The sequence below is a fragment of the Podarcis cretensis genome (assembly GCF_951804945.1).
Source record: "Podarcis cretensis genome assembly, chromosome: 2".
NCBI classification, from domain to species: Eukaryota; Metazoa; Chordata; class Lepidosauria; order Squamata; family Lacertidae; genus Podarcis; species Podarcis cretensis.
In genome coordinates, this window is record NC_137171.1 from 90,481,869 (window position 1) to 90,503,890 (window position 22,022).

General features: G+C 41.7%; 2 protein-coding genes across 3 annotated transcripts; one reads left to right on the forward strand and one right to left on the reverse strand.

Moving 5' to 3' along the window:
• The first annotated feature begins 2,324 nt into the window (after positions 1–2,324).
• Positions 2,325–8,344, forward strand: GHRL (ghrelin and obestatin prepropeptide). Its single transcript, XM_079964221.1, has 5 exons — positions 2,325–2,501; positions 4,518–4,666; positions 4,777–4,890; positions 7,116–7,224; positions 8,189–8,344. The coding sequence occupies exons 2-5, from the start codon at positions 4,559–4,561 to the stop codon at positions 8,206–8,208; spliced, it is 351 nt and encodes a 116-aa protein (XP_079820347.1). The 5' UTR covers positions 2,325–2,501; positions 4,518–4,558; the 3' UTR covers positions 8,209–8,344.
• A 1,733-nt stretch (positions 8,345–10,077) lies between these two features.
• On the reverse strand, positions 10,078–20,677 carry TATDN2 (TatD DNase domain containing 2). Of its 2 annotated transcripts, none has more exons than XM_079959064.1 (7): positions 20,567–20,677; positions 19,481–19,857; positions 17,280–18,650; positions 15,471–16,352; positions 14,188–14,315; positions 12,532–12,715; positions 10,078–11,636 (listed from the first exon to the last, which is right to left on the reverse strand). In XM_079959064.1, exons 2-7 carry the CDS (start codon positions 19,841–19,843, stop codon positions 11,496–11,498), a joined length of 3,069 nt encoding a protein of 1,022 aa, XP_079815190.1. In that variant the 5' UTR covers positions 19,844–19,857; positions 20,567–20,677; the 3' UTR covers positions 10,078–11,495. The 2 variants fall into 2 exon arrangements, with proteins under 2 accessions (XP_079815190.1, XP_079815191.1); XM_079959065.1 differs by lacking the exon at positions 20,567–20,677 and adding an exon at positions 20,100–20,278.
• Between the last annotated feature and the right edge of the window lie 1,345 nt (positions 20,678–22,022).

The following is a 22,022-nucleotide window of genomic DNA, read 5'->3' on the forward strand; positions in this document are numbered from 1 at the left end:
CGCTGTTAGTGGTCCCCCATGGCAAGGATGCATGGCTTATATCAGGGGTCGGCAAACTTTTTCGGCAGGGGGCCAGTCCACTGTCCCTCAGACCTTGTGGGGGGCCGAACTATATTTTGAAGAAGGGGAAAAAAGAACGAATTCCTATGCCCCACAAATAACCCAGAGATGCATTTTAAATAAAAACACACATTTTACTCATGTAAAAACACGCTGATTCCTGGACCGTCCACGGGCTGGATTAGAAGGCAATTGGGCCGGATCCGGCCGCCGGGCCTTAGTCTGCCTACCCATGGCTTATATCAGGCTTCCTCAACCTCGGCCCTCCAGATGTTTTGAGACTACAATTCCCATTTTGAGACCACCACTGGTCCTACTAGCTAGGGATTATGGGAGTTGTAGGCCAAAAACATCTGGAGGGCTGAGGTTGAGGAAGCCTGGCTTATATGCACCAGCAGCTGTGCATTCATGTGGGCCTACTTTTATGGAACTCCATTCCAGCTGCGACAAATAGGCCCCTTCCCTTTTTGAACATCTAATGCCTACTGAAGCCTTTTATTCCAGCAGGCACTTTAACTGAATTCTGCTGTTAATAGTTTTCACTGATTTTTATCCTTATTGTGTGTTATCTGTATACCACCTAGAGAAGATAGTAATTGAGCAGTTTATAAATTGCTTGAGTTGTGAGCAGAGAAGTGCCTTGTTCAAATCTCACCTCGGCTGTGACCACACATGCAATCCTATGCATGCGCACACAAAGGTAAGACCCCTTATGTTCAGTGGGGCTTCCAAGAAAGTGAGCAAAGGATTGCAGACATGAGCATCTGCAGTGTTAGGCTGAACAGGCTCCTGTGAGGATTTTGATATACAGTAATGTATGTGATGTGTTTTGACCACTTTACATCCCTCATAATGCCCTACGTACCCAAGCTGGCTACAATTATATTAAAACAATATAAAAGCAAATCAAGCCACAAAGCCAATGATAAAATTAAGAGCAGATAAGATCAGCAACAGCAAAATAAACCACCCTGGCAGACTGGCCTGTCTAAATTCAGATGACCTTCACTGGCTGGTGGAAGATCACCAAAGAGCTGGCTCAGTGGGGGCCTCCGAAAAGGGAATGCCAAAGCCGCTGCTAAATTTGCTATAAGCATTATTTGTACGTATCTCAGATTTGAGTAGTTTTCTCCCTTTATAGATGTTGGCTTAAACACTTAACAACTGTAACATTCTGTTTCACTGGGGGGATAAATATAAGGCCAGTATTTCCGAGAACACTTATAGCTCAAGCTATTATGTCAGTGCCGTAGCAAAGAGAGATGTTTTCAGCTGATAAATGTTGCCCTCTTGCCCCTGAAACCCAGACCAAAGCGAATGCTTTGTTTTCATAGCAAAACCTTCACAAAAGGTCAGGTTTACTTGTTACCTTTCTGTCTACAGTTTCCATCACTAGCTCAGAATCTCATCACCCAAGCCATATGTCTCTGTTTTTTTTTAAAGGTGTGAAAAATGGAATGGAGAAATCTACCATGCTGGAAAAAGTACAAACTTCCCTCCCTAAAGAGGGAGGCATATTTGCCAGTGTTGTGGTTGTACCCTCATACTCAATTAAAAAAAAACACCTATGGTGCTGTGGAACATATTAGGCACTTTGCTAGGTAATATATTGGGTACATTAAGGATCTTTACTAGAGCATTCTGCTGCATGGAAAATGATTTATTGCCTTCTGTTGGTAGCATGATTTGCAATCCTACTTATCCTTCAGTTCAAAAGAATTTACTTCCAACAAGTAAGCTTAGGATCACAGCCAAACTATAAGAAGTAACTGGGAAAAGCCAATAACTGCTTTTTGAGTAGTTTGGATCAATTTAACCATACTGAAACTATCACACAAACAGGGAAACGAAAGAGGAATATGTAGAATTTTTAGTTTCCCACAGAACCAAAAAAAAAATGTTCTCTAGCTAAAAAAATTATTTATATTTTTGCAATATAGCTAAATATGTTGTAGATAGTCCTCCTTTCAAAGCAGTTCACAAAAGCACTGCAACTAAAAATGGCAACAAAATAAAACCAGCATCATTTGCAAGGAGGGGGGAAAATCTTAAAACTAAAAGCTAGGTGATTTTTTTGAAAGTCGTAACAGCATGTCAAAGGCTTAAAAGCGTAAAGCCCAAATGAACTTCTCTAGGGTGAGAATTGGTTGTGGCAACAGAAAAGTCACGGCTTCTCCAAAACAACCCTGGGCACTCTAGTTTGTTAAGGCCTTTGTTAACAAACTACAGTTCCCAGGATTCTTTGAGGCAAGTTGTGCCTTAAAGTGGTATAAAGAGTACTGTACTTTAGATGCATGGTGTGGATGTGAATCCAGTCTCATGGCGCATGCAGCTGTAGCTGAGATTGGATGCAGAGCAAGGCCCTAATGGACAGGCAGGATTCTGTGGGAAGAGGTGGTGCTTTCAAATATCCTGGCCTCATACCATTTAAGATTTGGGAGGTAAGAACCAGCAGGTAGAAAGGGTACACTACACTCCTACACACCATGATAATGATAATTATCTTGATTGCCACTAGATCAACATGGCACAGCCCCTTCCCATCCCACCCACCACTCTAGTGAAGTAGTCTCCAACTTTTTCAGACTTGGGATCCACCTTCAACCCAAACTTTGCATTTGGGAACCCAATTCTTAATCAGACCATATATTTGTATAGTGTTAGTGCTGCTGACTGTTGTGAACAACCTTGGATCACATTGTGAAGTGGGTCCTGGTCCACCTGTTGAAGAGCAATGCACAAAAGGAGCAGCAGGAGGGGAGGCAGGGAGAAATGAGAAGGAACCAGACTAAGGCTTGCTCTGGCTCAACAGGTAATGATCTCAGAGGATCTCTAGCATATTTCCCCAAAACTGGATTTTCAGAAGCCATCAACCAGTGCTGCAAGTTCAGGAAGAAGGGCATTGGGAGCAAAGAGTGAGGAATTAATTTGCATCATGTTTGTGTGTGGAACTTCCCATTTATGAGGATATCTGTGGGGTAACAAGTCTCATATAACTAACCTGCTAAAATCTAATTAATGCATTTAAAGGTTAATACCAGAGTAAGATGTCATGCCAGGATTCGCTATATCACTTCCCTTACCTTGGGAGGAAATAGGTAATCAAGCCTATTGTTTCTCCCCAGTCTACCTGAGAAGCTCAGCATGTGAAGAGGTTTGAGCAGGTTGCTGCAGCTCAACTGCATGGCTCTTACCAGCCATTCTGGTGTTCCTATATCAATCATTTAGGAACTTTTACCACTTTGCAACCAAGCAAGTTTTATTGCCTGTGCAACTTTTCTGAATCTGATCTTTGGATAGTTTGTAAGTAAACCATTTTTTAACTTGCCAAATGTGTAGTCTTTTCCCTATGCTGGGGTAAGAGGGAGACTTCTTTTTAAGGGGACATTTTGGGACTCAGAGGGGCATATTTTAAAGGTCTAACTGCCTATATTTCCACGTTTTGTTTTGTGGCTTTAAAATCTGCACTGGAGTTCTCTCACCAAAGAATAGTACTTGTCTCAAACTTGGATCTTGCCATCCAGGAATTCTCTCTCTCTCTCTCTCTCTCTCTCTCTCTCACACACACACACACACACACACACTGCTTTTTTTCTTTAAAATTTTTTAGGGGTACAGTGGTACCTCAGGTTACAGACGCTTCAGGTTACAGACTCCGCTAACCCAGAAATAGTACCTCGGGTTAAGAACTTTGCTTCAGGATGAGAACAGAAATCGTGTGGCGGCAGCAGGAAGCCCCATTAGCTAAAGTGGTGCTTCCGGTTAAGAACAGTTTCAGGTTAAGAACGGACCTCTGGAACGAATTAAGTTCTTAACCTGAGGTACCACGGTACTCTCATTTTGACTCAAGAAAATCACTATAGTGATTTTATAGTTCAAATTGGGATTTACAAAAAGGTTTAGGGGTATGCATCCCCCCAGAAAAAAGCACTGTGTGTTTGTGTGTGTGTGTGTGCGTGTGCATATGTATTTGTGCTAGCTGTATCTTATTATTTTACCCTTGCAATATAAAAATTCTTGGACAAATCAAACAGATTTCCCCCAGAAAAACATTAGTTTCTTGAAGCTAATGTATCATACACATTTCCTTACGCTTACTGTTTAACTTAATTGAAATGTGTTTCCAAGGAATCCCTAATACTACTTGGACTGAAAGGTATTATGTACACAAAGCAAACATCACTGGTGACTATTTAAAGGCTTTCAACACTGCTCTCCATTAATTCATACGTGCAGGAAGTACTGGGTAAGACATTTTTCTACCTCTTGCTAAGCATTGTTTTACATTCTTAAAAACATTATATACCAAGTTCATTAATGTATGGGGATCCTGGCTCTATGTGCCAAATTTTATTAAATGATGGGCTAATTAAAACTTTAGCAGTTCATGTGATTCGCCTATTGAGTTTAAAACAAATAGTTTATTTTAGGATGCACCAGTTTTCTTTGTGTTGCAGGTTGATACAGCTTGAATCACAGGCATCTTTTAAAGACAACCATGTTTATCAGAAACATGGTGGTAGGAATGCTTCTTATCTGTTCTCTCTGGACAGAGACCACCACAGCCGGTTCCAGTTTTTTAAGTCCCGAACAACCAAAAACTCAGGTAAATGCTGAACACATTGCTACGGCCCCACACTGATACTTTATCAAAAGGTGTTTCATCCTGGACAGTTAATCATTTGCCTATTGGGTTTGCATGTGATTTGTTTTTAGCAGCGAAAAGTCTCCCCAAAACCTACAACAAAGTTCCATCGCCGAGATGCAGAAACATTTTTGGATGTTCATGGAAGTGAGACTGAGAGAGACAGCAATGAAATAGAAATAAAGGTAACTACTCCATACCCTCCAACATTTCTCCAATAAAAATAGGGACGTCCCATTCATAATGGTAATTTTACTATTTATCCTCCACACATCTTACCAGGTTGCCCCAGCCACTCTGAGCAGCTTCCAACATATATAAAAACATAATAAAACATTAAACATAAAAAACCTTCCCTGTACAGGATTGCCCTCAGACAGCTTGGGGGTCAGATAACTCCATACCCTCCAACATTTCTCCATTGAAAATAGGGACATCTTAAGGAAAAGTGGGGTCAAATCAGATACTGGGATGGTCCCTGGAAAATAGGGACACAGAGGGTCTGGTACTCCCCACCCCTGCTGCCCCAAATCAACTTGTACCACACAAATTAAGAGTAAAATATTTCCCCTCCTCCCAAAACATTTTACTGATGTACATCGTATCTTAACAAAAGGGGGGGGGGAACCCCCATAATTTAAGACATAGCATTTAGCATTTTCATGTACAGATAGCCACTGCCCAAAATCATACTCTAGCCAGAAATCAGTGCATATACAGATAACCTCATGCGCAGGGATATGATTACAGTATGGGTAACCCAAAGGGCCCGAACCTTGAATCTTTTATGTTGGGTCTCGGATCTCTTGCCTCTTTCTACTCACTTTAAAAACTTTTATTTTTCATTTGCTTACAGGGCAGCTAGGGGTTGTAACCAAAGTCTTTTTAGTATTTCATATCTAGCCACTGAACAGGATTCTTATTTGCAAAAAGAATGAGATAATGAAGGACAGGACCCAGAAACTACTCTCTGTGTATGGGACATTCTTTACCACCTAATTTGGTCTTTAGGTTTTTCAATAACCTTGAGAGAAGAAGGTACAAACAGAAGAATTGGATAAGCTTTGCTGATAACTGGCTGCTTTGCATTCTTGCTGCGTCTGAAACAAAATAATGTCCTTGTGGCATGGATAAACTATTTCTGTGGCTCTCTGTATATACTGACGAAATAGAGCAGGGTCTGGTCTGTCTCTACAGTCTTGTCATACAATGTCCAGAATAGTGTCAAATGCCTGTTCCCAGAACGTTGTGACAGTGTCACAGGGCCACCACAGGTACAATAAGGATTTCCAGTCTCTCTTGCACCAGGAACACAACAAAGTCATGCAGGAGTAAGGTGCTATGTCTGCAGAAATGACTTGTGCACTGCAGATGAGGTTGTTTCAGACTGGTTTCTGAAATGGAAGCTCTTATGTGGCAACTTCCCACACAGTTCTTAACCCTTCCATATTGACCACAAAACTCCAAATGTAACAAATTATAAAGAATGGAAACTAGGCCCTTTCTTCTGGAAGTAGATCCAGTCCTCCCATTAGGCAAAGTGGGGCAACTGCCACAGGCAGCAGGTGCTGGCGGGACACAGCAGCAGCACTCCCATGGCTGTTCTTCATAACCCCTGAACCCTTTCCTTTCTGTTGAAAGACAGAGGTTTAGTGGAGGATGTTATCCCTTCATTAGTGTTGAAATAAGATTCAGTTGTCAGTCCAGTCATCTTTTCATCTTGTCCCCTGCTGCCTCAGGCAGCAAAATGTTTTGGGCTAGCCCTTCATGGAAATCATTTGTACACACAGATTCTGAAAAATGGTTAATGACCAAGCTACGTGGTGAGCACTTTGTAATTTGGATATGAATGCTCTTGCCTGTTTTTTTGGAGGCCAACTAGTTCTTTGGCTATTTTAGGCTTTAATAGCAGATATAGAAAACAGGAAGGGACGCGGGTGGTGCTGTGGTCGGCGGTTCGAATCCCCGCGACGGGGTGAGCTCCTGTTGCTCGGTCCCTGCTCCTGCCAACCTAGCAGTTCAAAAGCACTTCAAAGTGCAAGTAGATAAATAGGTACCGCTCTGGCAGGAAGGTAAACGGCGTTTCCGTGCGCTGCTCTGGTTCACCAGAAGCGGCTTAGTCATGCTGGCCACATGACCTGGAAGCTGTACACAGGCTCCCTTGGCCACTAAAGCGAGATGAGCGCTGCAACCCCAGAGTCTGCCACGACTGGATCTAATGGTTGGGGTCCATTTACCTTTACTTATAGAAAAAAGGTATTTAGTTCTATAAATATTGCCTACAAAGTGTAATAGTTTGGGGTGGTATAATGTGTTTTTATGTTGTGAACTGCCCTGAGTTGTGTGGGTATATGGTAATAATAAATAGTAGTAATAAAGTCTAATCTTAATGTCCTGCAACTTTCCTTAGTTCACTGTTCCCTTTGAAATTGGCATGAAAATCTCAGAAGATCAGTACCAAGACTATGGCCCAATACTGGAGAAGCTTCTGGAAGACATACTTGTTGAAGGCAATAAAGGTAAAATTTCCTCATTCAAGGAACCAGGGTTTTTACCCAAATTCAATCCACAAGGTATTTGGAGATCAACTTAAATAATAATAATAATAATAATAAATAATAATAATAATAATAATAATAATAATAATAATATACCCCGTATAACACATTTTGAATATCCTCCCCTAACTACATCAGTCCATGCAGTGATAAAACAATGACATCAGCTGCAAAGGCAACTCAATGCATTCCCTGCTTTTGTACAAGCTGTAAGTTCCTTTCAATCTACTTAATAAATACCTCAGCTGTTTCTAGCCCAAGTCATCAGAAATTAAGGCTGCACACAAATGCACATCTACATGGGAACAAACAGAACTTGCTTGAGTAAATTATGCTTAGGATCTGGTTGCACACCAACAATCCTAAATAGTTACTAGAGAATATTCCTCTTAAACAAGTGCTTCCAAGTAAATATGCTTAGATAGGAGGACTGTATGCACAAATATTTTAGGATTATGCATTCAGAACAAGAAGGGCACCGTGTTTTTTATTTGTAAATCTTGTGCATTTTCAAACCCATGTCATGATTTAATCATATTTTGAATGTATGGGACTTGTAATCTTTGTGGCAAAATGAACTCCAGCTGTTATCCATCACAATGGAAAACAAACCTATTTTTATGTTCCAGATTGGAAGTGATGGTGGTGTAGGGGACCCAATCTAAACGAAGCATAAACCTCAGGAAATCCTGTTGGCATCCCTGTAGGGTAGCACTCCTGCTAAAAGACCAAGTGTTCTATCAGTGAAGTCACCCATTAATGCAACAAGACTTCCTATGTGCTGATGCAACAAGACTTCCTATGTGCTTGTCTATATCTGACCCAGTGGGTTGGGGAAACCCCCATAACTAAGAACAGATTCCAGAAAAGTAATTTTACATTAACATGGCTTTTTATATTAACTACTGCCTTGTTGACCTTTCAGAAAGCCAAGAAACACAGTGAAAAAACAGCTGAAAATCGAGATGCTGGAGTTAACATAACAACTTTACATTAAAACGAGTTTCATGCTTTGAATTCTACTGCTTCAAATCTTACTTTATGCTATCTGACATACCTAATAAATGCCTTTATTACAGAATGTTAAAAGCGTATCTGGCAACTTATTGGAAGATTCTGTGATGGCAAAGCTACAGAGCTTTTTTTAAAAATAAAATAAAATAAAATAAAATAAAATAAAATAAAATAAAATATGCAAATAAGAGGGTTAGCGGAAAGATTGTAATCAGGGGAAAGAGCTGGGAGACTAGAATGAATTTAGCTGGATATTATTGATTGCCTCATGCATTTGTTGCAGGAGAAAAGGATATCTGAGCTTGTGCTTATTTATCAGTTTCTAAAACAGTGTGGAATTAAATTTAAGGAACTATATAACAGTGAAGCAAGTAACACATTCTTTCATCAAAGGAAGAACTGTGTTGACACTAGGGAATACAATTGCTACCACAAAAAAGGATGAGGCTTCCTGTTTATTAGCTATGATCTGGATTGCAGGCATAACTCGGCAAAGAATGACATTTTTTTCCTATGTTGCATGCATTTTAAAAAAGCAGGTCAAGGGACTCCTAAATTCTACTTCAAGGCAATTGAGCCACATAATAATAATAATAATAAATAATAAATAAATTTATTTATATCCCGCCCTCCCCAGCCGAAGCCGGGCTCAGGGCAGCTAACAACAATAAAACAGTACAAAAGTACAGCACAAACAACACTCTAAAATCATTCATTATAAAATTTATTAATTCAAGCCACTGGCAACCATTGGGCCAGAGCTCCGCGAAGATTGCCGAGGGAAGGAGTCAGGCTGTGCCCTGGCCAAAGGCCTGGTGGAACAGCTCTGTCTTGCAGGCCCTGCGGAAAGATGTCAAGTCCCGCAGGGCCCTGGTGTCTTGTGACAGTGTGTTCCAGCAGATCGGAGCCACGGCCGAAAAAGCCCTGCCTCTAGTTGAGGCCAGCCTAACTTCTCTGTGGCCTGGGACCTTCAAGATGTTTTTATTTGAAGACCGTAAGTTTCTCTGTGGGGCATACCAGGAGAGGCGGTCCCGTAGGTACGAGGGTCCTAGGCCGTATAGGGCTTTCAAGGTTAAATCATGCTAAACTATACTATGCCCCATGCAGACATGCTAGCTCCTAAGATGATTGCAGCCTGGACTTTTTAGGTCAGTACAGCATGGCAGCGAAGCCAAGGTTTGGCTTAACATGCTGTCCAAACCTGGGTTGATAGTTATGGTCTTTCCTCCTTAACTATGTCTTGTAGTCGAGGTTTCTCCTATGGTTAACCCTGACCCTACAGATTGTGATTAAGGAGAGACCTTATCTATATTTCTGAGTGAGAACACCACACTGCTAGCATTCTGCACTGCCCTAAAAAGCCTAGGGAGGAGCCAAGTGGGTCAAGATCCTCTTCACCAGGATGTAAGAGCCTGCTGGATCAGGCCAGTGGCCCATCTAGTCCAGCATCCTGTTCTCATAGTAGCCAACAAGATGCCTGTGGAAAACCCACAAGTGGAACCTTATCACAAGAACACACTCTTCTCCTGTGGTCTCCAGCAGCTGATTTTTCAGAAGCATAGCACCTCCAACCAGAGAGCCAAATCAGTCATGTGGTTATAGTAAGCCAAATCTGGGCTTGAGAGTTTCAAGGTGTCAGACAGCTAAGTTTGTGCTCCGGTGGTGTTTTAAAGATAGAAAAGTGAGAGCTGTCTTATGACTGGAAAGGGAGAGCATGGTTTTATTGTTATTCCTGCATATAAACATACATACATACACCTCACACATGTGTGCAGAAGGAAAAAGTTACTTAGAATGCTATTTTCACAAACATTAGGAAACACTTTTAATAAAACAAATAGAAGTATATACAGAAGGACCTTTCCATATAACATGAAGACACTGCTGAACTGAAGGCAAAGGAAGGGCAGAGAACAACGTTCGCTTTCCATGTTATTGGTTGCAATACTTTAATTTCTTGCCCAAGAGTCATGTATACAACATGTATGAATATTTATATAAAAATATGTTTATTTACAAGTAATCTTTTTAAAGTCCAAATAATACATAATAGAACAATATAGAAACATGGAATCATTCTTCTTTATTAAAAAGGAACCCACTGCAGAGGTTAAAACTGCCTAATTAAAACAAAAACAAATCATGGTTTCCCACAAAATAATCTTGAGAGCCTATTTCACTCCCTTGCTTTGTTTAATTACTTTGTGTGTGCTTCGGTTTCTGGAGAACACAGTGTATCTAGAGTAGCCTTTCTCACCCAAAGGCTCTCCCGATGCTGTTGGGACTCCAGCTCCCATCAGTCCCAGCCAGAATGGGAGTGGTTGTCCAACAACATGCAGATGACACCAGATTAGAGGTTAGATCTAGAGAGTATTTCACAGCCCTTTCAGTATCTCTGAGTTATTACGCAAATTCAGATCAGTTTAAGGTTCTTGCCATATAGTTTATAGACAGAGATGATCCTTTGTGCTAATGCATATTGGGGGGGGGGGGGGTTTACTATCATATACTGGTAATGTATGTCATTACTACTTTGAGTATATTCATGCTATACCAAATGGAAGGTTTTCAACTAAGAATATATGGTATTGCAGTTACATGGACTGCTGCTCCAAGAGAAATAATCAGACAAGGCAAAGACAATTTAGGGGCACTTTCTTTTTTAAGGCTAAGCCTCGCCTTACCAGGGGTAGCCATCAGGGTCCACTGCCCATCATTCCTGGTCACTGGCCATGGTGGGGCTGGAGTTAATGGAAGTTGGAGTCCAACGTTTGGAGAGCACCATATTGACTACCCTGTACTAAGGCATACCTGGCTTTCTCCTTTCTATTGGAGACTGGCCTTCTAAAAATGCTCAGTTATAATCTCCTTCAGATACATTAAAAAAAGCAAATAAAAATTTAAAAAATCAATATGCTGACAATTTTTTGGCTGCCCAAGATAATTTAAAATTAAAAAAGAAAGCCACTCTTATGAATAAAATCAACACTAAGGCACCTTAAAAGGAAGGGAACAAATAGCAGAGGGGAGTGGAAGCAGCAGGAAAAGGTGTGAATTTTAAAGGACTGTGGTTCAATTAAGCACTTATTAATATTTTCCTTGTTTCCAGAAGTCACAATATCCAAGCTGGATATCAACATTAATGTGCAAGTTCCAAATTTATATTTACATATAAAGTATTTCCTCATCAACTCTTTTCCACACTCCCTTGTGCTTCCCTACAAGTCATATATTCTTTTTGTGTTTTGTCTTAGAATGCCTAACATGGCAGGCAATGACACTTCTTTGAGCCGAGCAATCTCTTTAACGGTGTGCAGAGCTACTCCTGGATGTGAATACTGGCATACAGTTTTGGGAACCTGGAAAAAGCAGAAGCAGAGTTTTAGGAGATAAGGTTATTGCCTGCACTTGTGCCTTCAATATTTCACATTTAACAAACTCCCATTCATCTTTGACTCCCTTATCTTTGAGTATTTCTGACCATGGGATCTCCCCCAACAGAATCATAGAATGGTAAAGTTGAGACCACAAGGATCATCCAGTTCAACTCCCTGCTGTGCAGGAATATTTTGCCCAACATGGGGCTCAAATCCATGATCCTGAGATTAAGAGGCTCATGCTCTACCAACTGAGCTATCCCTCAGTAGCTCCTTTAGCTTTTTGAAACCAGCCTTCTTAAAAGTCCAGATGGCACGTCAGACCTCCTGCAGCTGCTTCTTTCTTGTAGTTTCCTGCCCATTAACAGATTTCTGTAGCACCGCCTCAGTTTCCTGCACATCTATGAAGCTACTATCTCCAGTATCAGGTGTTTCCCTGTCATCTGTAATATTGTCTCCCTTCCCCTCAGGATTTACTTTAAGCTCTTCTGATCAGGTTTGTGAGATTCTTACCAAACATATTCTTGCCAACCATTGTGAGGTGCAGCCTATCTCTTGCCAGAAGTCCTTCCTTGAGGAAGTGGAGACCATGGTCCAAGACCCCAAACCTTTCCTGATGACCCCACCTGTGTGGGCAGTGATTGACTTTTGATATTTTCTCCTCTCTTCCTGGGCCATGACTTTCAACAGGAAGGAGTGATAAGACCCCCCACTGCATTACGCTATATGAAGGACCTGCTTCACCCTAAACCATTAACATTTTCTTTCATTCTACACCCTAAAACAAGAAAGGACATTATTTTAATGAAGTATCAATCAGCACACAATAAAGGGACAAAGGATTGCAAACAACCCCAAATAAAACAAAATACCTTACCTGCCTAGGAAGGAAATATGGCGCATCTGTTTCTACAACTATTCTACTTAAAGGGATTTTCTGAACCGACTCTCTAGCCTCTGTAGCAGATGGATATGTCAGCAATGCTGTGAATCCAACAGTAAGATTTGGAAAGTAGTCCAACAATGGTTCTATGGCACTGTATCTGCCAGTAAAGCAATGCCTAAGATAGAGAGAAAACAATGGTCATTCTGCAACATATGATGGCCAACCAGCAACAGGAAAACAGTAATGCTGGCCATGCTAAAGACCACACAGCAAGCTGGACACAGAATGGTGGCTGCTATGTTGTTAATTTCTTCTTGGAATAAAAGCCACACTTCAGCTAAAATTGGTTGCGGAAGCTGCAGATTATAATTTTAACACTATATTCAAGGAATTACAGAATCTAATTTCAATGAAATAGAGACCTTTGAAGCATTCAAGATATGTCTTAATTTTCACTTATGATTTTAGAATGCTGGTCTGAAAAATTAAATGGTAACTTTTTAAAATAGAAAGGGAGATTTTATTTATGTATACACCGCCTTTTTCCCTGACAGGAAATCATGGCAGCTTACAGATAAAATAAGAACAGCTAAAAATGCTGGGGTGGGTGGGAACAATAATTAAAAAACAATTAAACACACAACACATATCTTTTTGAGATGTCTACTAAAAACATACAATCACAACACAAACTGCATGGCACCAGCCCCCAAATTAAAAGCAGCCAGTTCCCCAAAGCATGTTCGAACCAGAAAGTATTCACTTGCCAGTGGAAGGACAATGAGGGAGCCAGCCTAACTTCTTTAGGGTGGAAGTTCCAAAGCCTGGGAGCAGCCACTGAGAAGGCCCTCTCCTGCACCCCCACTAAGCATGCCTGAGGGTGGCAGGACCAGGAGAAGGGCCTCGCCCAAGGATCTCAGAACCCAGGCAGACTTCTGTGAGGGGATACAGTGGTACCTTGGGTTAAGTACTTAATTTGTTCTGGAGGTCCGTTCTTAACCTGAAACTGTTCTTAACCTGAAGCACCACTTTAGCTAATGGGGCCTCCGGCTGCTGCGCCGCCAGAGCCTGATTTCTGTTCTTATCCTGAAGCAAAGTTCTTAACCTGAAGCACTATTTCTGGGTTAGTGTTGCGCTGCCAGAGCACGATTTCTGTTCTCATCCTGCAGCAAAGTTCTTAACCTGAGGTACTATTTCTAGGTTAGTGGAGTCTGTAACCTGAAGCGTATGTAACCCAAGGTACCACTGTACATTCTTTCAGATAGCTTGTACCTAAGCCCTATAGAGTTTGGATTTGATATCCCGCCTTTCACTCCCTTTAAGGAGTCCCAAAGTGGCTAAAATTCTCCTTTTCCTTCCTCCCCCACAACAAACGCTCTGTGAGGTGAGTGGAGCTGAGAGACTTCAAAGAAGTGTGACTGGCCCAAGGTCACCCAGCAGCTGCATGTGGAGGAGCGGAGACGCGAACCCGGTTCCCCAGATTACGAGACTATCGCTCTTAACCACTACACCACACTGGCTCCTCCACATAGGTCTTTGTAAGTCATAACCAGGGAATCGCAGCCATACAGAATTTTAGGACCTCTGGCCTTCAGCTTCTTTTTAAAGTCAAGGATGGGTAGACTTAAAATTATTTAATACAATTACCTGTGTATCTTGTAGTCTTTGGGTACGCATTTTTTCATGATTTCCAACAAGTCATCATCAGCATCTCTGCAGTGAATTACCAATGGTTTCCTTAAGGAAACAGCAAGATTCAGTTGCCTTTCAAATACCTGAAGCGAGCAAGAAAGGAATATATCTTCAAATGCTATTAGAACTGCCTCAAGAACAAAAATGTAAGATGTGCGGAAAACAATCTGGTACCTCACTCCACCACTATCATTTATAATCTTACTACTTTTATCAACACAGTCCATTTTGTTGGGGGGGGGGGGGAACATAAGAGAGAAAACTGTCCAGGGGCACATTTTCATTTATTTCATTTTAAAGGGCATTAAGGGAGTAGACTGGCTGAGCTTCAGTGTCAGTATTGTACATGATGCTGATGCAATTAGGAAACACAACATACTAAACTAAAAGCAATATGAATAATTTAACATTGGATAAACAGATCAAATTGTAGATACTGACATGTTCAATAGATTTCCACTCATGCAACAGCTGCTGTAGGAAATGAAGGCAATTTTTACCAGTTCCTCTTCCTTCCTGCGGCTCCCTAGCCACTGAACAGCTGCTCAAGAAAACTTAGGGACTCTTCAAAAGAGCCCTAGGGAGTTGCATGGGGGGAAACCAGTAACTCTGGATCCAAGCCATTCAATGTATAGTTCTGTGTCTACAGCAAGTTTTTCGAACACATTTTGTTGAGAATTGTTCTATTTGCAGCCAACTAATATTACACATGATGATGCATTTTTCTTGCACTCTTCCTACTCTGACCACTTACCTGAGCCATTGACCAAACATTTCTGCTAGTCGGTTGTTTGCTACCATGCACCACTGCAATACTACTTTTGGATGTAGAAATCACATGCTGCTGAAATTCCAAAATATGGGATATGTCTCTTTTGCTAATGTATTCAAACCAAAGCCTATTACGAGTGATTAGATAACAGAAATGCTTAGAATTATTTCAGCTACGTATCACCCCCGTGTTCTAGGTCAGCACTGCACATTAACACATTTAACCAGCACTACAAAAATGATTTAGCAACCAATCCTCTTATTCTGTGGATTGCAATATACTCCGAGCAATGGACTGGAAAGGTTTTTTCCCCCAAAAGAAAGCTACTATCATCTCAACTTAGTGGGTTTTTTGAACAACTGCTTCACAACTTTACAGACCATTGACACCTTACAAAGTGAATGACTTGTTTCTTCACAAATCTTAAAAGACACTGAGCACAAAAAGTAACAGCACTCTCCTTTACCTTATGTTGCGTTGGGACCTCAGTGCTACATTTGTAAGAGTAATCCAGCCCCATTTCTCCAAAGGCAATAGCTTTGGGCTGCCTCATTGCCTGTAAGATACTTCGTTCATGAAGGTCTGTGTAATAACGTGCAAAGTGAGGATGACAGCCAAATGCCCCCCAAACCATGTCTTCCTTTAATAAATCTTCCCATAAGTAGTTGTTCAATGTACGAGGATCACAAAAGTCAGCTATACATCCCTGAAATTCTTCAGGAAAGCTGCTACTGTAAGTCTTTCGAAACTTAGAAAAAGTGCCCCTGAAAGCTGTCTTTGTATATAACATATCCAAATGGCAGTGGGTATCAATAAACCCTTCTTTTAAATATTTAGGCAGGTCATCAGGCAAATCCTGGTTTACACATTGATTGACAAAAGACTCTGACTTGCGAGATGTGGAGAAAATAGGAACACATGATGCTACTTCTTTACTCCGTCGTCTGTTTTTCTCTTCATCGACCAGTTGAGAACCAAGCGACCGGGGCCTAACACGCATACAAGGTTCTTTATCCCTTGGTGTAGTTGATGGGCTATCAGCTGAGGTATCTAATGAAACATCACAAAGATGGGTGGCATATGAGGTATCTTCAGAAGAACATGAAAAAGAAGAACAATCCGCTGGCTTGCTGCAGCTTGTCCAATACTTTGTATAGTCACTCATTCTGCGATTGTACAAATGAGGAGGATACATCACCAACTCTGTTGCCAACTGTGAAGTCTCCACTGTTTTTGGCGTACTGTGGTTTGGGATAGAATCCTCCTGGGAGAAAGTACTAGGTGGTTCTGCATCCTCCATGTCAGACCAATCACTTTCAGCAGAGGACTCTCTTTCTTTCCCCATTAACTGCAAGTCATGAAATAAAATGAAAAAATCAATTCAGCTTGGTTATCTTGCATCTGATTAGTTTAAGTTATATGCAAGGGAAGATGACCAGGTCACAGGGGAAGACGACAAAAATATAAGAGGTATGCAGATTTTGTTTTTAAAAGAAAAATAGACATGGCTCTCCAGCTAATCTCTGTTAGGCCTGCCATGCCTATACTGGTTTATAACGAAAGTAAAGGAAGATATGAGGGATTTTTTGTATAATTTAAGGCAACAATATGTGAAAAATGCTTAAGAATTGTAACACGCCATTCAGACAACTGGTAGAAAATGCACATTGAAATAAAAGCATGTTAGTCTTGCAGTTTGTTATTCACAGAGAGCAAACACCACTTTATTTCGGATATTTGGTAGTCGACCACAAAAGATAAGTAAAATTTGAGGATCATTGAAGACTTCTGTATTGATCAGCAATGCTATATGGGACACAATTTATTATTATGAGTGTCATCCAGAAAAGGCCACATGACATCATAAAAAGGATCGCTACATGGCAACTTCTAAGTTAATGGAATTCAGAAAACTATCTCTTAATCCTGAATCATACAAACAACAAAGGTTGTGTTTGTAACTACTATTTTGTCCTACATCCTGCACCTCTGAAAACTGCTACTAAACATTTCTACAACCATTTGGAAGGATTCTGTGTTTAAATAGCACCTTTTAGTAATTTAAATTTAAGTTTAGTTTGTTTCCTTAAACTACATTCTTTTCCTACTAGCTTAAGGGTGAATCCTTGAAGCTATCTTAAGGATTTCTCAAACTTTTTGGAATATGTTTACTTTTAAGTGCTGGCTCTTCATTTGTGTGAAATCAATTACATTTCAGGAACATTTAGCTACGGTTTCATTTTGAAAACCTTATTCCACAAAAAGAATGCCTCACCTTCTCATTTGCTTCTGAACTGTGGTCATCCACAAACACAGGTTTTGGAGAAGATTCTACAATAACTGTCCTCTGGAAATTCACAAACTCCTTTGCAGCAGTAACACAATGTGCATCAGATGAACTGGGGCAAACATATTTTTCTTTTGGCACAATTTTCTGCTTTGTGAAGGTACTGTTGTATTTTGTCATAGTTTTCTCACTGCTGCAACCTTGCTTGAACAGTTCTTCACCTTCATACCTGGACACTTCAGACACACTTCTCAGCTGGTTTCCTGGTCTCTCATACTCCTTTTTAGATAGAGTGGCACAGGCATTTTCATCATCAGTTTGACTCTGATGCTTGCTAGACTCTTGCTTATATTTTTGTTCTCCTTCAACCTGTAAAAGGTGAGATGCGCTTTTAAATTTATCATCTGATCTGCAATGCTCTCTGCAATCCTTTTTTTTACTCCGTCCAACAGAAATGTTGGTGTCTTTTGGCTCCTTTTCCAGTTCTGGTTCATCTTCAAATCTTGATAATGCAGACCTTGATAATGTATACCTTGAGCTGCCCGCTGGTCTAGAAGCCTCTTTTCCACTATGCCTAGAAATACTGTTTTCTTCTTTTGCAGCAACTTTCTGAAAGGTCGACTCCTGCTTAACTTCTGGTTCATCTTCAAATCTTGTTAATGTATGAATGTGCCTTGAGTTGCCACCTGGTTTGGAAGCCACTTTCCCACTATGCCTAGAGGTTTTCTTTTCTTCTTTTGCAGCAGCTTTCTGGAAGACAGAGTCCTGTTCAACTTCTGGTTCATCTTCAGATCTTGATAATGCTCGAATATGCCTCAAGCTACCCTTTGATCTGGAAGCCTCTTTTCCACAATGCCTAGAGATATTATGTTCATCTTCTGCAGCAGCTTTCTGAAAGGTGGACTCCTGTTTAAAGTCTTTTTCTCTTTCTGAACTTGAAACTACAGATACACGTCTTGAGCTGCCATCTGACCCATGAGACTCTTTTCTATCCTGCCTGATAGAAATATTAATGTGCTCTTTTTCTATGGTTTTCAGACAGTTTGACTCTTTTCCAGGTTGCTGCTCTCCAAGTTTTGATGCTATTGAGGGACGTCTCAGGTGGCCAGTTGATTCAGATGCCACTTTTTTAGGAACGCTTTCTTCCAGGGTTCCATTTGGAGGTGCCACCTCCCTTCTAGGTCGTAGTGGTCCCCCAAGTATAGCAAGCAGAGCTTTGCGGTATATTAGTCGAGATCCTTGATCCTGGTCTTTCATTCTCCTCCTGCCACATTCAGCACCTGCTTCCTTTGAAGCACCTTTTCTTTCTGTGCTTGGTGTGAGGCTTGGACCTGTCTCACTGCAGCCATCTTGTTTAATCTAAACAGTAAATAACAGTGTAAACTTCATACAACATACCTAGTATCCATTTCATAGGTTAAAAAGGCCATTATAGGTTAAAAAGGCCAGCCTAAAAGAACCATACAATAGTTTGGAAAAAAAAAAAAAAGGATTTTGGTTAGGGCAAATTAGTCCTCAGCAACTGGACATAAATTAACAAATTTCTGAAAACCTGACTATCCTCAAAAAGTATGAAAAGCTACCAAGGATGCTCCACTAAGGCTGCAATCCTAAGGGGCAGAGAGAGAAAAATGTGTTTTAACCATCATATTTAAAGCACTGCTGGATCCACACTGCTACTGATTCGCATTGGCTAGATTTCTCATTGGAAACAGTACAGGACAGACTTACACCAGGTCCCATGTGGGAATATCTCTCTCTCCAGTTTGGAGGCACTTCAAAGCTGCTGAGAAGACTGTAAATCCAAAGACTCAAAGTATTTCACAGTCCTCCCCTAACATGCCCACAAACAGCTTAAACATGTCCCGTTTGGCCCAACAACTACAATAGGGCCAGAGTTATAGAGGCACTGTGGCACTGGAATCAGACATAAGTTCTAGCACTGGAGAAGCTCTGGTATATACGGCTCCCTCTAAGACACTTCCCAAGTGACAAAGAATTGCAACCTGAATACATTTTATTTAAATATACATACAATTTCTATCCTACCCTTCAACAAAAACTCCCAAGGTAGGATTTTATCATCCATGATAAAAACTATAAAAACAAACAAACACAAGTACATTATAAACAAATGCAATTCCCCTCGACCCCGCCTGATGTTCCAATATTTGTCATCACTTATCTACCTTTTGTTTCAAGGATTCTCGAGGCGAAGACGTCACATTTTCCTCAGACATGTCACAGGCGGCACGTTTTACAAGAAACAGTTTATTGGAAAGAGGGCGGTCTGGGCTCTCTCCAAGAACGCTGTCAATTCCATCATTCGTTTCAGTGTCATCAGAGGAAGAATCCGCTGCGGCGAACGAAGTTCTCGAGAACGCTTTATAAGACTCTGGAGCTTTTCTGAATGTAGCCGTCTCAATGGATATAGCAGACCTACTGCTAGGGGAAGGCTGTGGTGGCGCTTCTTTGGCGAGTCTGCGATATTTGGCGGGTGACCCAACAGACAAGCTGTCCCACTCTATTTTACGCCTCCTGTTTGGCTGCATTGAGGCTGGATTACCTGAGCATGAAAAGAGAGAAAAGCCAGAGTTTTAACACATACACGCTGCCCAAGCTTGCGCCGCAGAGAGACTGCACATTTCTGTAACGTGTGAGAACAGCAAGGCAGTAGAAACATGTCCATTTAAAGTATAAACTTATGCGTGTGTATGCAAAGACTGGAGAACCGACAGCTATGCTCCCCGACTTCCACCACAGAGTTTCTCAAGTGCACCCAGGCTAGTGCCCACAGAACTCAGGTACCTGTGCTTATCAAGGCCCTGATCCACCCATGTCACCAGCAACTCGCCAGGGCGCCTCTTTCTATCCTCCTTCCTTCAACACCCATAAAGGAGGACCAGAGGAAGAGGCCGGAACTCCCAGCCTGCCTTGAGTGGGAAGCAGGAATGCGGGGCGGGCGGAGGAGTTGACCGCGGAGCCATAGTCCGCCTAACTCCTAGAGAGAGGCCAGGAAGAGATTTCCTCAGGGGCTGCAAGCGGCCTCCCTCCTTGCCATTGGCTGCCTTCACCGGGGGGCCCGCCCCTTCGGAGACGAAGCCGCCTTCTTTTCCTCCCCGCGTCAGCCCCCCCCCCCTTGGGGGAACATTGCCCCACGCGCGGATTCCACTTTTCAAACTAGGGCGGTTGGCAGTTACAAGGCCGCGCGGCGCCTCCCTCTCTCCCCTCCCCCCCCCCGCCCAGGGCCTCACTCTCGTCGCTCAGTACAGTACCGCGCGCGCCTCCTCTCGCTCGCAGCCGCCCTGTTCTTCACAAAGCTTAGGGGCGGCGACCGAACGCCGGGAGAAGCGGAGAGGGGAGGGGGGGGAAGCTGTTGGACAGGCTCGCCTTCTGATTGGGTGAGATGAGGGTCAGGGGGCGGGCGCGTGGCCGGGAGCAGGGGTCCGCGTGACTGAAGCGAAGGGCAACATAACGGGAAGAGGAAGCGAGCTTGGCGAGGGGAAGAAGCGCGCTTGCGCAACCTGTTCGGCAGCTGGTTAAAGTTGGGCGTGAACGGGGCCGCGGCGGGCGCAGGCTCCGTTCTTGTCGCCGGCTGGCGAAGACCCCGCAGAGAGAGGCCGTCCTCTCCAAAACGCCCAATTCCGTGGGGAATTGTGGCTGGTTGTGGTATTCAGACATTTCTATGCAACTGGAGATGACCACTGGGGCCTTAGTCACGTGCTGAGAGCAAACAATTGGGATCCAAGCAACCCCATCTGTAGAGACACACTCAGATAATTGAACCATCTTGCTAGGGCCCTACAGTGTGGAGTATGAAAATACAAGGCACTTTAGTGATAGCTATATATGGCCCACACTTGATTTACCAGCATTGTGGAATTCTGACCTTTTTAACCGCTTGAAATGTGGCTTTTTGAAATGTTAACTGTTGAGTTTTACTGTACTGTATTGTACTTTATGGGATTGTGTGCTGCAACCCGCTAGGGGTCCCAATAGATGTAGAGCAGGCTATTATAAACAAAACAAATTTATGTTCAGTACCATAAACAGTGGCACATATAACTAGAGAAAGAATTTATATGGAGACAGAACACCGTAGACCATTAAAAGGACCACACTCACAAAACAGCCTTTTTCAATAATTTATTTCAAATGTATAATTTGTTTTAAGCATTTGGAGCAATGAACCTGAAAAGTATATTGCAATGATGAGTTATGGAGCTTAAAGGGGGGAAATATAGCTATTCAATAAAGCCATGGAACTGCATAATAATCTATTTCTGTCATCTCTTTGGATGCTTCAGACCAGAAGCTTATACAAATTTACTTAGATGTCAGCCCCACTGAACTTAATGACACTTATTTTTCAGTACACAAATCTTAAGATTGCACTGCAAGACTTGCCCCTGCTCCCCCAAAACTCCAGCAAGCAAAATTATTAATACCCAAAGGATAGAACACAATAGATGCAAATATGCTTCAAAACTTAGTTTTTTTAAAAAATATCAAGTTATGAAAATACATAAAATACAAAATATGCTACAAAATATTTCCAATATATTCATTAATAGCTTCAAAAGGTAAACACTGTCAGTGAATAAATAGTTTTATAATAATACCATTAGCTTACTAGCAAACTTAAACCCCCAAAATCACCAATATAGCATTTATATTGTCTATACACCCATCCCTTTGAACCACCTACTATTAGGAGGTAAATAATGCAGT